Source organism: Ambystoma mexicanum, chromosome 4p, assembly GCF_040938575.1.
Source record: "Ambystoma mexicanum isolate Mex_15411 chromosome 4p, UKY_AmexF1_1, whole genome shotgun sequence".
Classification (NCBI taxonomy): domain Eukaryota; kingdom Metazoa; phylum Chordata; class Amphibia; order Caudata; family Ambystomatidae; genus Ambystoma; species Ambystoma mexicanum.
In genome coordinates, this window is record NC_090927.1 from 1,144,196,353 (window position 1) to 1,144,209,086 (window position 12,734).

Genomic DNA, 12,734 nt, shown 5'->3' on the forward strand with positions numbered 1-12,734 from the left:
CCTCAGTGGCCATGGAGAAGCTAGGATTTATAAAATCAGTGGAATATCTACAATCGAAGGGAATGCACATCGACCTCATAGCCATGGACAGACACGTTTCAATTGCCAAGACAATGAGAGAGCAGTTCCCACATATTAAACATCAATTTGACGTATGGCATCTTGCTAAATCAATCAATAAGAAAATCTCGGCTGCATGGAAAAAAAAGGTTTGGAAAGTATTTCAGAGTGGTCCCAGTCTATCAGCAACCATCTTTGGTGGAGCTCCAAAACTTGTGAAGGGTCAGTGGAAATACTACTTGAAAAATGGCAGTCACTGATGCACCACTGTACCAACGTGCACCGCTGGTCAGAAAATCTACATTTCCACCAATGTGAACATGGCCCTTTGTCCCCAGTGGAGGCACGGAAGAAGAAGTGGTTAATTCCAACTTCACCGACACACAAAGCCATTGAGAAGATTGTTTTCGATAAAACTCTATCAAGAGATTTGAGGGAACTGACAGAATTCTGTCACACAGGAGTTTTGGAGGTGTTCCACAATATGTGCCTAAAGTACAGGCCAAAGTGCTTGCATTTCAGCATACAGGGCATGAGACATAGGACTCTACTTGCCGTCTTGGCCCATAACGAGAATCTCGGCCGTGAACAATCTGGGACTACGGGTAATGTAAGGATGTGTCGCTACACTAAGGCCTTTTCAAAAAGAAGTAAGCAATGGGTGATCAAACCAGTCTATGAGGAAATGGAGTTCGACTTTGTCAAAAGTCTTATTGTTGCTGTATTAGAGAAGCACAGATATGGAATTTTGAACGTTTCTGTGCAGAGCACTGATCCATTGCCACCAGACATTGCCACTGTGCCATGTCCACCCAAAGGAGAGCTGGTTGTGAAGTACAAATCTCGGTTTAAATAATTGTAATACGATTGTCTTTTTGTAAATAAATGTTATTGTACAGTGTACATACAAAGTATGCTAACCCTAACCCCTACCTTCACCATCCTGGGTGGCGAACAACCTGGTTGTCATCTTTGAATTCTCTCTCTATTGACCTCATATTGCTGACCTTGTCTATATGTGTATGTATATATTTTTGTTGATGTAACTAATTTTCGCAATCTCATGTAAACGCTGCGCACTGTCAACTGAGGGGAGGCTTGCGTATTGCAAATAATAAAACAAACAAACAATAAATATCACTTTCAACTCAACTCCTCGGGTACTTTATACTTTCCCTGACCTTCCCAAAAAAATTAAAAGTCTCAATAGTTATGGTTCTTTGGGGCTGCAAAGCTCGCAGACAACGAGGACAAAATTGGGGGCCTTAGAACGCGCCAAGCGAGCCGTTGCAGATGGGAGAGAAGCCAGTTCGCATTTGGACATTGAGGCGCAGTGCATAGATGGATTCGAAACTTCAAGTTCTCACAGATGGCTTTACTACAGGATGTTGCAAAGAAAGAATGTATGCTCATTTCTAGTGAAGGTCAGCGGCTTTGATTTTCAGCTCGCGGCATGAAGAGGCCCACAACTCGCACTGGCAGTATAAGGTTCTATTGTTTTTTGACCTGAGAGACAGAGACCATGCCGAAAGAACTTCATTTGAAGGGGGTGGGGGGTGCAATAACGTAAGAGACGATAAGGCAGAAAATTCTGAAACTAGACCGAGTTTCATGTTAGTTCAGTATACGAAAAATCGTTGTCAGGAGCACAGTGGGATTTACAGACTGCATTACACAGAGACACAATGGAAATTGCAAATATAATGTACGTAACTCTTTAGACGCTTTTATACCGGAATGAAGAATTAATGAATGGATGCATGAATAAATGAATGAATGAAGAGCTAAGAAAACGTTTGTGGGATCGTCCTTGTAGCGGGCACATGGGCATGCAGGTCCACATTCCACACGCTTGTAGACAGTCGTTTCTCATTGTGTGCTAACCTCGATTTATTTCATTACTTTTCGCATTGATTTTAGAGCCGAACATACTCCATTGCACTATCCTTGAAAGCAAATAGTTTCAGCTTGGCCGTAATAAATAAAATGAATAATATTAATAAAGATCGGCTGGCGAGACTAATTATAATTTTTATGTTTTCAAAACAGGTATATCCTTCCCTACTGCGACTGCCACCAGTTTCAGACCTCGGCAGACGGCTTCTTCAACCGCCAGCTGCAGCTTCTTGTCAACAACTGCACCACTTTGACAATCTTATGTGACGATCGCCAATGGCCCATATGCCCTTATGCGGTACTAGCGGCTAGAAGCAACATATCAACCTTTACGCTGGCCTAGTGCCTACTTGATGGAACAGCCTTGCGGTTCACCGTGCGACCAAAGGGCTTCTTTTAACGAAAACCAACACCCTGTGTACCATAAAGGAACAGCACTTGACTCACAATAAAACGGAACAGTTTTTGCGGATAGAGATAAAAGAAAATAAATGGCATTCCGAGTTAATATGGCAATTGCTGAATATTCTATAAACATTTAATGTCAAATAAATGTACTTTACGAAATGTACCGTGTTGCTGTTTGATTTTAAAGTACAGTTTCATATTCCGAATTGTGGCGCGCTGTGTTGTGAGTTGATCTGTGTTGGTTTCCGGGTTCTGTGTGAAGTCGCGTAGAAGACGACTGCGCGTGTTTGCCTACGCAGCACAGAAACGTCACGGAGAGAAGCGGGGAATATGAATGTTTTGATAATGTCAGGCTCAGGGGCGGGGGATATGATTTAGTGCCCCAAAAGCAGGTCAGCCAGGGCGATGCGGCAAGTGATAGGATTATCACAAAATGGCAGCTCCCTGATGCCTGTTTTCGCATGAGTTTAATGTACGAAAACACGGGTAAGGTCCATAGGAAATTTTTCTAAAATCGAGCGACTTAGGTTTAAAAACACATGGCCGTAGGGGCAATAAAACATTTTTTTACCGAACCATTTCTTTAGACATCATGCTGACTCCAAAAGAAAACCAGGGCCTTCATACTCAAAAGGTGATAAGGTCTGGTTGTCTTGGAAACTTCTACCTCGAGACCTACGACCAAATAAATTGTCTCCCAGGTATTACGGCCCTTTTTCCATAAAGGAAGTCATTAACCCAGTGGCCTTTCGACTCAGACTACCAGAATCTTGGAAAAGGATCCACCCAGTCTTTCACACTTCTCTGTTGAAACCATACGTCCAGTCCTCTCGAACCGCTCCAAGATCTACCCCTGTGATTGTCAATGATCAGCTATGAGGTTTCCAGAATATGTGACTAGAGGTACAGACGTGGTCAGCTACAGTATCTGGTCAAGTGGAAGGGGTACCCTCCCAGTGAACGCACCTGGGAACTCGTCTCAAACATGAATGCCCCCAGACTGCTCCGAAGATACCACCTTATACATCCGGGTAAACCCGGAGGAGCTGGGTTTCAGAGGAGGCATGCTGTCATGAACCGCCATACGCGTCCCTTCGGGACTTTGTGGTCCCTGACCCATAGGGGACTGAACTCAGTAGTACTCCCAACATGGCTGTTGAACGCAGAACGCTGTTTGCCAGTCTCTGCGTTGTATGCTCTACGTTCTACAAAGCAGACACGCCCCCGCAGCTCTGCGCGTCTCAACGCTACCGCTTGCAGTAGTCTGACATGTGTTGCCGGAGCTCGTTCAGCGCTTACTTTTGATTACTGGTTCCCAGTCCCCTGAATTCCCCTTCCTTCTTCCTTCCCCTTATCCTTACCTTTGCATATCCTGGATTTCCATCGCATTCGGGTGTCCGAGTGCGAACCTCATTATTTCCTGGTCTTCGTTCCGGATAGCTGAGCGTATCCTGAAGCTGGGTCACGAACCACACGCTGGAATCCGAGGACCCACGCACGCGGTTATATAAATCCCGAACAGTATGAAAGAAGACATCTCCGAAGATCACGAGCAAACAATACAGACAGATGAGAAGGGGGGAGACTTGTGACAGAGGAGCTAGACAGGGAAATAGCAAGATGTGTTGGAAATTGAAATGCGTAAGAAGAGGAGATCAGAAGGTCGAAGGAGCTGGAATGAGAGGACATGGAGATTATTAGGTTGCAGGAGCAAGACATTAAGCCACTTATCAGATATCAGAGGAAGATGGTGGAAGAGTGGGGAGACTGGAAGAGCTGTATGGTAGACAGCTTCCGACAGCAGAATTATAAGTTGGCATACAACTAAAGATCAAATTGTTTGAGATCCAAGAAACATGAGCTCAAATGACGGCTTACCCACTTGACCGAAGTACATGATCATGAGCAAATCACTTTACATCGTTCTTTCTTAGTCCCTTAGCTGCTTAAATTGTGATCACCTAGAAGTGAATTTCTTAAATGTTAATTCTAGAAAAAGACTCACTAATGCATAATTGATAGACTACAGTGTTGCTCCATATATTAGAATATTGACCGTTTGCGTAGTGCACACCGCAGGCTGAATCGTCTCTTAGCGCGCTCATGGAATGGCATTAGCCCCGGCTAGCTCCCAACACAGAAAAGTTAAATAAATGATGGTAGAAGGTTACGTAGCTCAGTGGGGCTTGGAGAGTCCGATTTCAAATTCTGTATAGGAGCATGACAAAAATTATGTGTCAGGGTTTTAGAAATTCTCCACAAGTGAACCGTGCATATTTACAATTCACAACTTTCACAATCCGGTAACACACAAATATTTGTGGGTTACACAAGGAGGCAGTAAACTATCCACACTTCCCTTCTAGGCACCCTTACCTTCTCCTTCCTTACTTTTTAATGCCCTGCAAGTTAGTGCCAGTGCTGACTGCTGGTCAGAAATAGAAAAATAGCACGTCTAGTGCCCAATGGTCGCCCTTGCTCGAAACAAGAAAAATGTTAGAGCTAGAAATAAGAAAAATAACGTTTCTATTTCTACCATGGGTGGATCACTGGAACGAGAGAAAACAAAATCTATTTCTAGCACCAGCAGCCGGCTCGTGCTCGAAATTCTAGCACAGCTGGATGTTTGTGCAGGAATTAAAGACATGTTGTATTCTTTTTCCAGAGTGAGAGCGCCTGCTTTGGCTACAGATAGAAAAGTATCGTTTCTATATCTATCTTAAGCAGGTACTGGAGCTTGAAATAGAATAAAACCAAGGCCCTGCGGGAGAAGGGAGCTAGCACGCCAATGTAGGAGCCTTTTCTGCTTTCAACCTTTGAACCTTTTTGGCCATAGTCACTGAAAATGTTTTAACATTTCAGGAAACCCTGAACCGCTTGAAATTCAAGAATTTTAACTTCCCCTCAAATTGTTGCAAGCATGGATAATTTTGTCAGAGTTACATCCAGCACAGTTAGAACAACTCAATGGTAAATATGAAGGGATGACAATCAAAGTAATATGTTGTTATAATTTAATTGTAAAAGCGTATAAAAATGTTCCTAACTTTTAGTGCGATCCTTTTTAGTTGGGTGCGCCCCATTGCTTTTCGGGAAATCTCCCAGGCACACCACAGAGCAGAGGTGTCGCTAGGGGAGAGGGCTGGGGTGGGCCGCTATGGGCTCGGGTCTTTTGGTTTTAGACCCGGAGAGAAGCTCAGGGGCTACAACCAAAAGGCTAGCTAGCCCTGAGTCCCGACAGTCCTGACATTAGCATAACCCCAGCTCTTTTCCAGACCTAGCAACACCCAGCTTACAAAGTAAGCTAGCTACACCTCTGTTCTCAACTTCTCCTCGGGCAAAAGTGGGGGGATTTAAGCAGGTATAAGGCTCATTGCACTGGCAGGGTCGCGCTCAAAGCAGCAGAAGCAGTGATGGTGGAGAAACAAGGTGAGATCCACACGGAAGCAATCTGAGGAACAAGAGTGCCTGCTTACTGATTGACAGCGCGGACAGCGCAGGGCTCAGAGAGGCAATGAGGGGCCGGTGTTGGCTCTCATTGGGTCCACGTATATGGTCCTCTGCCCAAGCCGTATCCCTATATCATGAAGCAAAAGCAGCCATACCGATGGCTTGCCGCTACGCACCACGATCACACCACATGCACAAGGCACTACTAGAGTAAGGGCCAGTAAAGGGAATGCATTTGGCAACTTGAGAGGAAGTGCCCCGTTGGCACAGAAGCCTGTGAGCAAACAAAATAAGTGTGCAAGCAGGCGCCATGCCAGCACCAAGAACACAGACACCAACGGAATATTCTACACACAGTGCATCCAACACCACACAAAAGAGGGAAGAGCAATGAAGGATTATAGCCTACCTGTTGTACAACTCTTTCTTGATTTCTAGCTAGAAGTATGTTTTATAAATCTCATACTTGTACACAATCCAGTGCATTTCTAATCTTATTTACACTTGTGTTATGGATGTAAGGTTCACATTGAGGGTCATTTTATATTAAGTGGTAATTTCAATCAAAATAGTATATTAAATGAAATATGAAACCAGGAACTGAAGATGAATTGATGAATGTTATTTTGTATTTCTTATAGATGTTTTAGAGGATACATGATTGTTTATATTATTTTGTATATTGTATGTGCTACCGTTCATATAAAGTGCTTTTCCTTGTGACATGTATGCACATATGCAAAATACTAGATATATTAGCCAAAAGCATTTAAATAAAAAATGAAAAATAAATGAAGTGCTAATTGCATGCAGGGGGCGGCCAGCATTAGCACATTTGCCTGTGCTAAGTCTCCTGCATGCAGTGTTGAGCCTTTGCAAGGTGGAGTGCAAAAGGAAAGAGTAAGACCAGGAGAAATCTTCTTTCCACTTACGCTCACTTTTGTATCAAATGTAAATGCTGCTGCAAATTCTGATTTATAGATTCCTATATGCTTTGCTAAAACGGTGGCAGATTCCACAGGAATCGATTTATTTTGCACCTGTACAAATGAATTGTACTTTCACGAAGGATGAAGTAAGCACTGATGAGATGTTAACTTCACCCCCTATGCCCTTTCTCCACCTTAAAAGTAATTGACAATGGGATGGAGCGGCAAATCAAGACATGTAAGAATTACGCCTTGCATTGCTGCCTTGCTTTTCTGCTCCGCCCCAGGTACATTGGAGCCATTATCTCACACTTAATGCACTTCTTTTGTACTATTTATGTGCACGGCGAGAATTGTTCTGCTGGCTTTGCAATATTTACTTTTCATGCATCAATACAACTTTGTGAAAATAAAAATTGGATTCAATCCAGGATTCTTTTGCAAAATATGGCACTTTTTAAAAACAAAAGCTAAAAGCTTTTCTTTACGTTTCCCTTGCATCTGCTAATCCGATGCAATGGATGTTACCATGATAGCCACCACAGTACCACGATTGTCACTTCCCTGCAAATGTCATCTCGGGAGTGGATGCGTCTTAGACCTATAGTAGCCCAAAGTCGAGTCAATTTCCCAATATTGTTTGTAAATACTAAGGCCTTGATAAAGCAATGAAAGAGCGAAACACTTTGACAGGTTAACTTTTTAGCTACACACACTTGAGTGCAGTTTACACTTGTGTATTGACTCCCCAGATGATCTTGTCCAGGTATTAGGGCATGGATACAGGGAATGGCCTCATTTGAGCTCTGGAAAATTACCAGCTTCAGCCAAAAGCTTGCACATCATCCACGCAGTGACCGACGTCATCTCGCTGGGCTTGGCAATCACGGTGTTCCCTGTGGCAATAGCCGGGGCAATCTTCCAGGACAGCAAGTAGAGCGGCAAGTTCCAAGGGCTGATCAAGGCAGCTGGAAGCAAGCAGGAGAGATTAATAAACATCATAACCTCGAAGCAAACATCTCAGATCTCCTCATTCAGACTGTCATACCAGCAAAGTGCATTCATTTGAGACGGTCTCGTGTCTAAGGAAAAAGTGAGGCATATCCTGGGATGCCTGAAGGGTGTCTGTGTTGACCTGCGCTACAGGCTTTCAGCCACAGAATAAAATTGTATGATATGTGTTCCACATATCTCAAGTAGCAACACGCATGTGTTTGGGTGCCAGACGCAGAGTGCTTCAAGACGCCAAAGTCATTTGGTCGCAGCCAGGATGTCACAGCATGTACACGCCATTAACATTTAATTAGGGTCATAAAGCAAATGCTTTTAAGGCACAAAAGAGCATGTCCCTGAATCACTATGGAGATGTAGAAGGGGAGAAGGAAGAGTAGGTGGGCCGGGAGAGGAGCGATGAAGGGAAGGTAGGATTGGAGTGAAAGTAAGTGCAGTTTACTGAAGAGATAAACGTGCTACGTGGTCTGAAAGTGTATATCAGGTAAAAGGGAGATGGAAGGAGGGAGAGAAGCGATGGTGGAGAAAGTGTTAATCAAGGTTACAAAGTAGGAGTAGGGAAGGGTGTCTGGTGTGTCTAAGTGTTTATGTAGTTGAAAAAAGGGTGTCTGGATGAAGCAGGAAATTGAGTCACTGTGGTGTGGTGTTAGTATATGGTATATAGCAGGTGGTGTTTAGGTGTGTGATTGAAGGTTGTCAGTGTACCAGTCTTTGGATAGTTTTTTGAGGGTGTTGAATTTGGGTTCCTCGATGATGTAGTCTGGTAGTTTGTTCCTTGTGGGTGAGGCCAATGGATCTGCCTCACTGGTCTTTGCGCTGAAATTTGAGCGGTGTTAGTTCAGCCTTTTTTGATCAAAGCAGGCATCTGCTGGGAGGGCAAGCTTAAGAAATGATTGAAGGTCTGAGGGGCTAGAAGAGTAGATGGTCGTGTGGGTAATGTTTTGGACTTTGAATTATATTTCAGTTTTGATGGGTAACCAGTTAAGTGTTTTTAGACCTGGAGTGATACGGCAGTAAGGCTTGAAGTTTAGTACGCATCTTGCAGTCTTATTTTGGATAATCTGGAGCGATTTTAGGTTTTCTGAGGACAGGCCCGTATAGAGAGGATTGCAGTATTCTAGTTTGGAGAGTATTAGGGCATTGCTGAGGATGATGATTTGGTAGTAAGTAGTAAGTAGGTGAGTATCTTTCTGAGGATGTGTAGGAGTTAGGGTATTTTGTCGTGAGGTCTTTTATATGTGGTTTAAGGGATAGGTCAGTGTCTTTTAGGATTCCCAGGTTCTTCGCTTCTGAAGTAGGTGAAGGGGGATTCCTGGTCAGTGGGCGTTATAAAAGGACAGTGGTGAATGTGTTGGGTGCCAAAGACCAGGATCTCTCTCTTGCTGGGTTTGAGGCATATGTTGTTTTAGGGCATTCATTTTTATATGGCTGTAGGGATGTGGTCGCTGAAGTTGTTGGATTCAATTTTTGGTGAAATGGAGAAGCCAAGTTGTGTGTTGTCTGCATTTCCTTCAAACGTGGATGTGAATTGTTCTATAATGTGCCTGAGGGGCTTGATATAGGCCTTGCAGAACCACGGGGATATGGTGGATCCCGGAAGCACTCATTGAGTAACTTCCCTAGGAATTGATAGGAAATCTTAGACTTCTACTGTGGTGGATGGGCAGTTTTGGAGAAAATACTCCATCCATTTTAGGGCAGAGTCTTATATTCCTGGGTGTAAATGCAGGCGTTTAAGAAGTGTAGGGTGACTTTATCAAGAGTGGTCTATTGTTTCCTTGAGCTCCGTGGGGTAAGAGCCAGTTGAGAATGAGGCTTTTCCAGAGTTGTGCTATGTTGGGGGCAATTAGGGATTTATTTTCTTTGATTGTGGAGACTGGGCAGGGTTTGGCTTGAGTGGAGGGTGCCTTCAGGTTCTTTACTATCTTTTCTACTTCCCATGATGAAGTGCGGGTGAAGGCAAGTTGTTGGAATCATCCTGGGGTTGGGTGGTGGAGTTGTCAGAGGGTTGTTAAGGTTGAAATTGCCTATAGTGGTCTAGATTTTTTTTAAATCTTTAATTGGAAACCTAGAGCTAAATTGCCAGCCAGACTGAATATTTTGAAGAGTTCAGCTGTTTATGATTCAGCTCTGGTGATAGTGGATTGTTGGAAGCATTTGTTTTTCTCTTGAGCATCAAGCGATAACCTCAGGAGAGGATTTTGAAATTAGGTTTGTCCTTTTCTGATGACATCATTGGTTTCAGACATTTGGGACTAGATTATTTGTTTTGTAATGCTCTGATGGGAAAATGTAATATAGATATTACATTGACTTTTGCAGACTTATTATATCGAGGCGTTGTCATTAGAATTATTTAATATATTTAATTCATGAGAATCTTGGATTTCCTTCCAAAGTACCCGATGGACGGGAACATTCACTAGCCTTTTGAAACAGATTTTAGCCTCTTTTCTGCCAGGTGCTAAAGCTCCATCATGCCTGTCAGGCCACACCCCTAGTGACGAAGGACACGCCTCTTTTACAGGTTCCTTAGCTACTGGTGAAATCAGATACTTCTTAGCCATCGGCAGAAATACTTTGTGGCTTGAGCGCCCCACCTCCAGCGGATCGGATGCGCTGGTGTTTTTTAACCTTGGTACCCTGCCCTCATTGCAGCTGTGCCACCGTGCTAGAGTTTCCCTCGGGGCCCCATTGTCCTCTCCGATTTCTCTCTCACCATGTTTACAGTTGTCGGTTTTAGATTGTGCCTCCTCAGGGGATCCGCGTCACTGGGTGAATTATTATTGAAACTGGATGATGAGTCCTGAGGCGCAAAACTGGGGTGGTAGCTCAGGGGATTAGGAAGCTAATTGCTGTGATCACATTTATTCAGAAATTCTTGAACTCTTTTCCAATTTCAATGTGTACATTCACTATTCGGACATATTATTTAAGGACCGTTATTGTGATGGGGAACCTCCCAAGCACTCTAGGGGTGAGCTGGATCTATCACTTTGTTAAGTCCCTTGCTCATAACCGGGGAGAGGGCACGGAGGGTAGGGCGATATCTGCTCCTTTGCTACAAAGGAAAATGTAGCACCCAGGATACTTAAAGTTTACACTCCTTTTAGAGGTGTACTGGCCAAAAGAGGCGAATTTCAGTAGATTTTCCAATGGGTCATTCTTGGCTCCAACTTCAGAAGGGCTGGGACAGATTCAATTGCATGGGAAGCTTGGTTTCATATGTGTCTGAAAACTTTACTGAATTAGCCCCACCCCGAACGGCTTTGCAGGGACACAAATCTGTCGGAAAACCTCAGATCACTCTCTGCAGGAACACCTATCACACTCTTTTTCGCCAGATCTCAGTTTCGCTCAGAAAAGTTATGTTAGCTTATCCGCCTTTTATACTGCACACATCACCACTGGCACACAGCTCGCGGAAGCGGGGTGCCCACCTCTGTGTGTACAACTGCACAAATGACTCCCTGATGGCAAAGACACATGTGGTTCTCAAAGCTAGGAGACCCAAATATGGTGTTAGTCTTATACAAATATCATTGCTGCAAGAGCTTCTTCTGCTTTCTGCTTTTTTTTAAAAAAAACAGTGAGCAAAAAGCGATGGCTGCGAACTCTCAAAGTGGGAAAAAGCCACAGAACAGGTTATCATGCCATGTTCTTTCTGGAGAGGGGCGCCTGCTAGCGTTTTTGAAAAATGTTTGCAAGGAACTTGGGGTTGGTCACCCTGAGTAACCTGGGGGAATCCAGACGTGGACCCCCTGCTCACTGTGCTCAGAGAGGCACAGCTTCACCTCACTGATGAGGCCCAACAAGGCTGAAACACGTGTATGGGGTTGCTGTTGGTACTCTTGTTCAGAGGCGAATTGCCATAGCATTTCGGTGCTGGACTGCCCGTGTGGGCGGGACAAATACTGATATGCAAATGAATATTTCAAATCTGTGAAAGGTACAGTGAGGAAAAAGCGATGGCTGCGAACTCTCAAAGTGGGAAAAAACCACAGAACAGGTTATCATGCCATGTTCTTTCTGGAGAGGGGCGCAAGCTACCTTTAAAAAAAAAAACATTGTTTGGTTGGCTAACACAGTATCCCACCACCCAATTCCACTGGGACGTCACGCTGGGAATACTGAGATTAGGATTGTTGTATTTCAGTAGATGTACTGTCTGGTGTAAGGGATGGGTAAGGATTAGCCAGTCTGATAAGGTAAGTTGACGAGTTAGGTTTAGGAAGGGGGTCATGATCAGGTATCATGGTAGGGGATGTGGATGTGTTGGGGTTACGGAAGGGGACTGTGCATTCTTTATTTGATGGTGAGATGGGTGATTTACTACTCTACTGTGTTGATTAAGAAACATTAGCTTCACCCATCCCTATGTCAGCATCCCATTCACTGCAAAGTCTGCCAATTTGGTAGCACTTGTAGTTTGCCTCACAACCTTCTTACTCGTCCACCTCTGGCGGCTCCAGTACACTTTTCTGTATTGCAATTTTGGGGACCATGAACCGCAGCAGGACAATTTTCCCTACTTTCTTAGGTGTATTTTAGAGAGCCCCATTTGTGAAATGTAGCCATCAGCATAGGGTCTTCAGTAGCCAGACACATGCTCCGCAGGGTTGTGGGTGTTGATGTGTGTATTAGTGTATGTATCATCACGGGGGTTTGGTAGCTGATGGACCGGAAAGAGAAAGTCACAAGTCCAAACCAAAATGCATGGGTATGCTGTCAGGGACAACCGGTCATGCTCCATGGGACACCAGAGCCATCGACTCATCCCATGTTGCACAGAGTGGTAAAGTCCTATGTATGAGGCTGGGTGGGGGAGCTGGGGTGAGAATTGGGGGTCGAGTGCCACCTCCCGATCCTCAGTGTATGGCCTGGAGGAGGCCAAGAGATGACCCCCAGAGCTTCTCAGCCCAATACTGCATCCTGGGGCGGGGGTTGGGGGGGGGAGTGGAGTAGGACAAGAACATGTGG

The 12,734-nt window shown here is 44.3% G+C and overlaps 1 protein-coding gene across 1 annotated transcript in view; it reads right to left on the reverse strand.

Annotated features, from left to right (window-relative positions):
• The window catches only part of ALDH8A1 (aldehyde dehydrogenase 8 family member A1), a 189,828-nt gene that overhangs the window by 90,064 nt on the left and 87,030 nt on the right, over positions 1-12,734 (reverse strand). Inside the window, exon 4 of the mRNA XM_069605021.1 lies at positions 7,562-7,711. Within this exon, the coding sequence (XP_069461122.1) occupies positions 7,562-7,711 (150 nt within the window). The remainder of the gene's footprint in view (positions 1-7,561; positions 7,712-12,734) is intronic.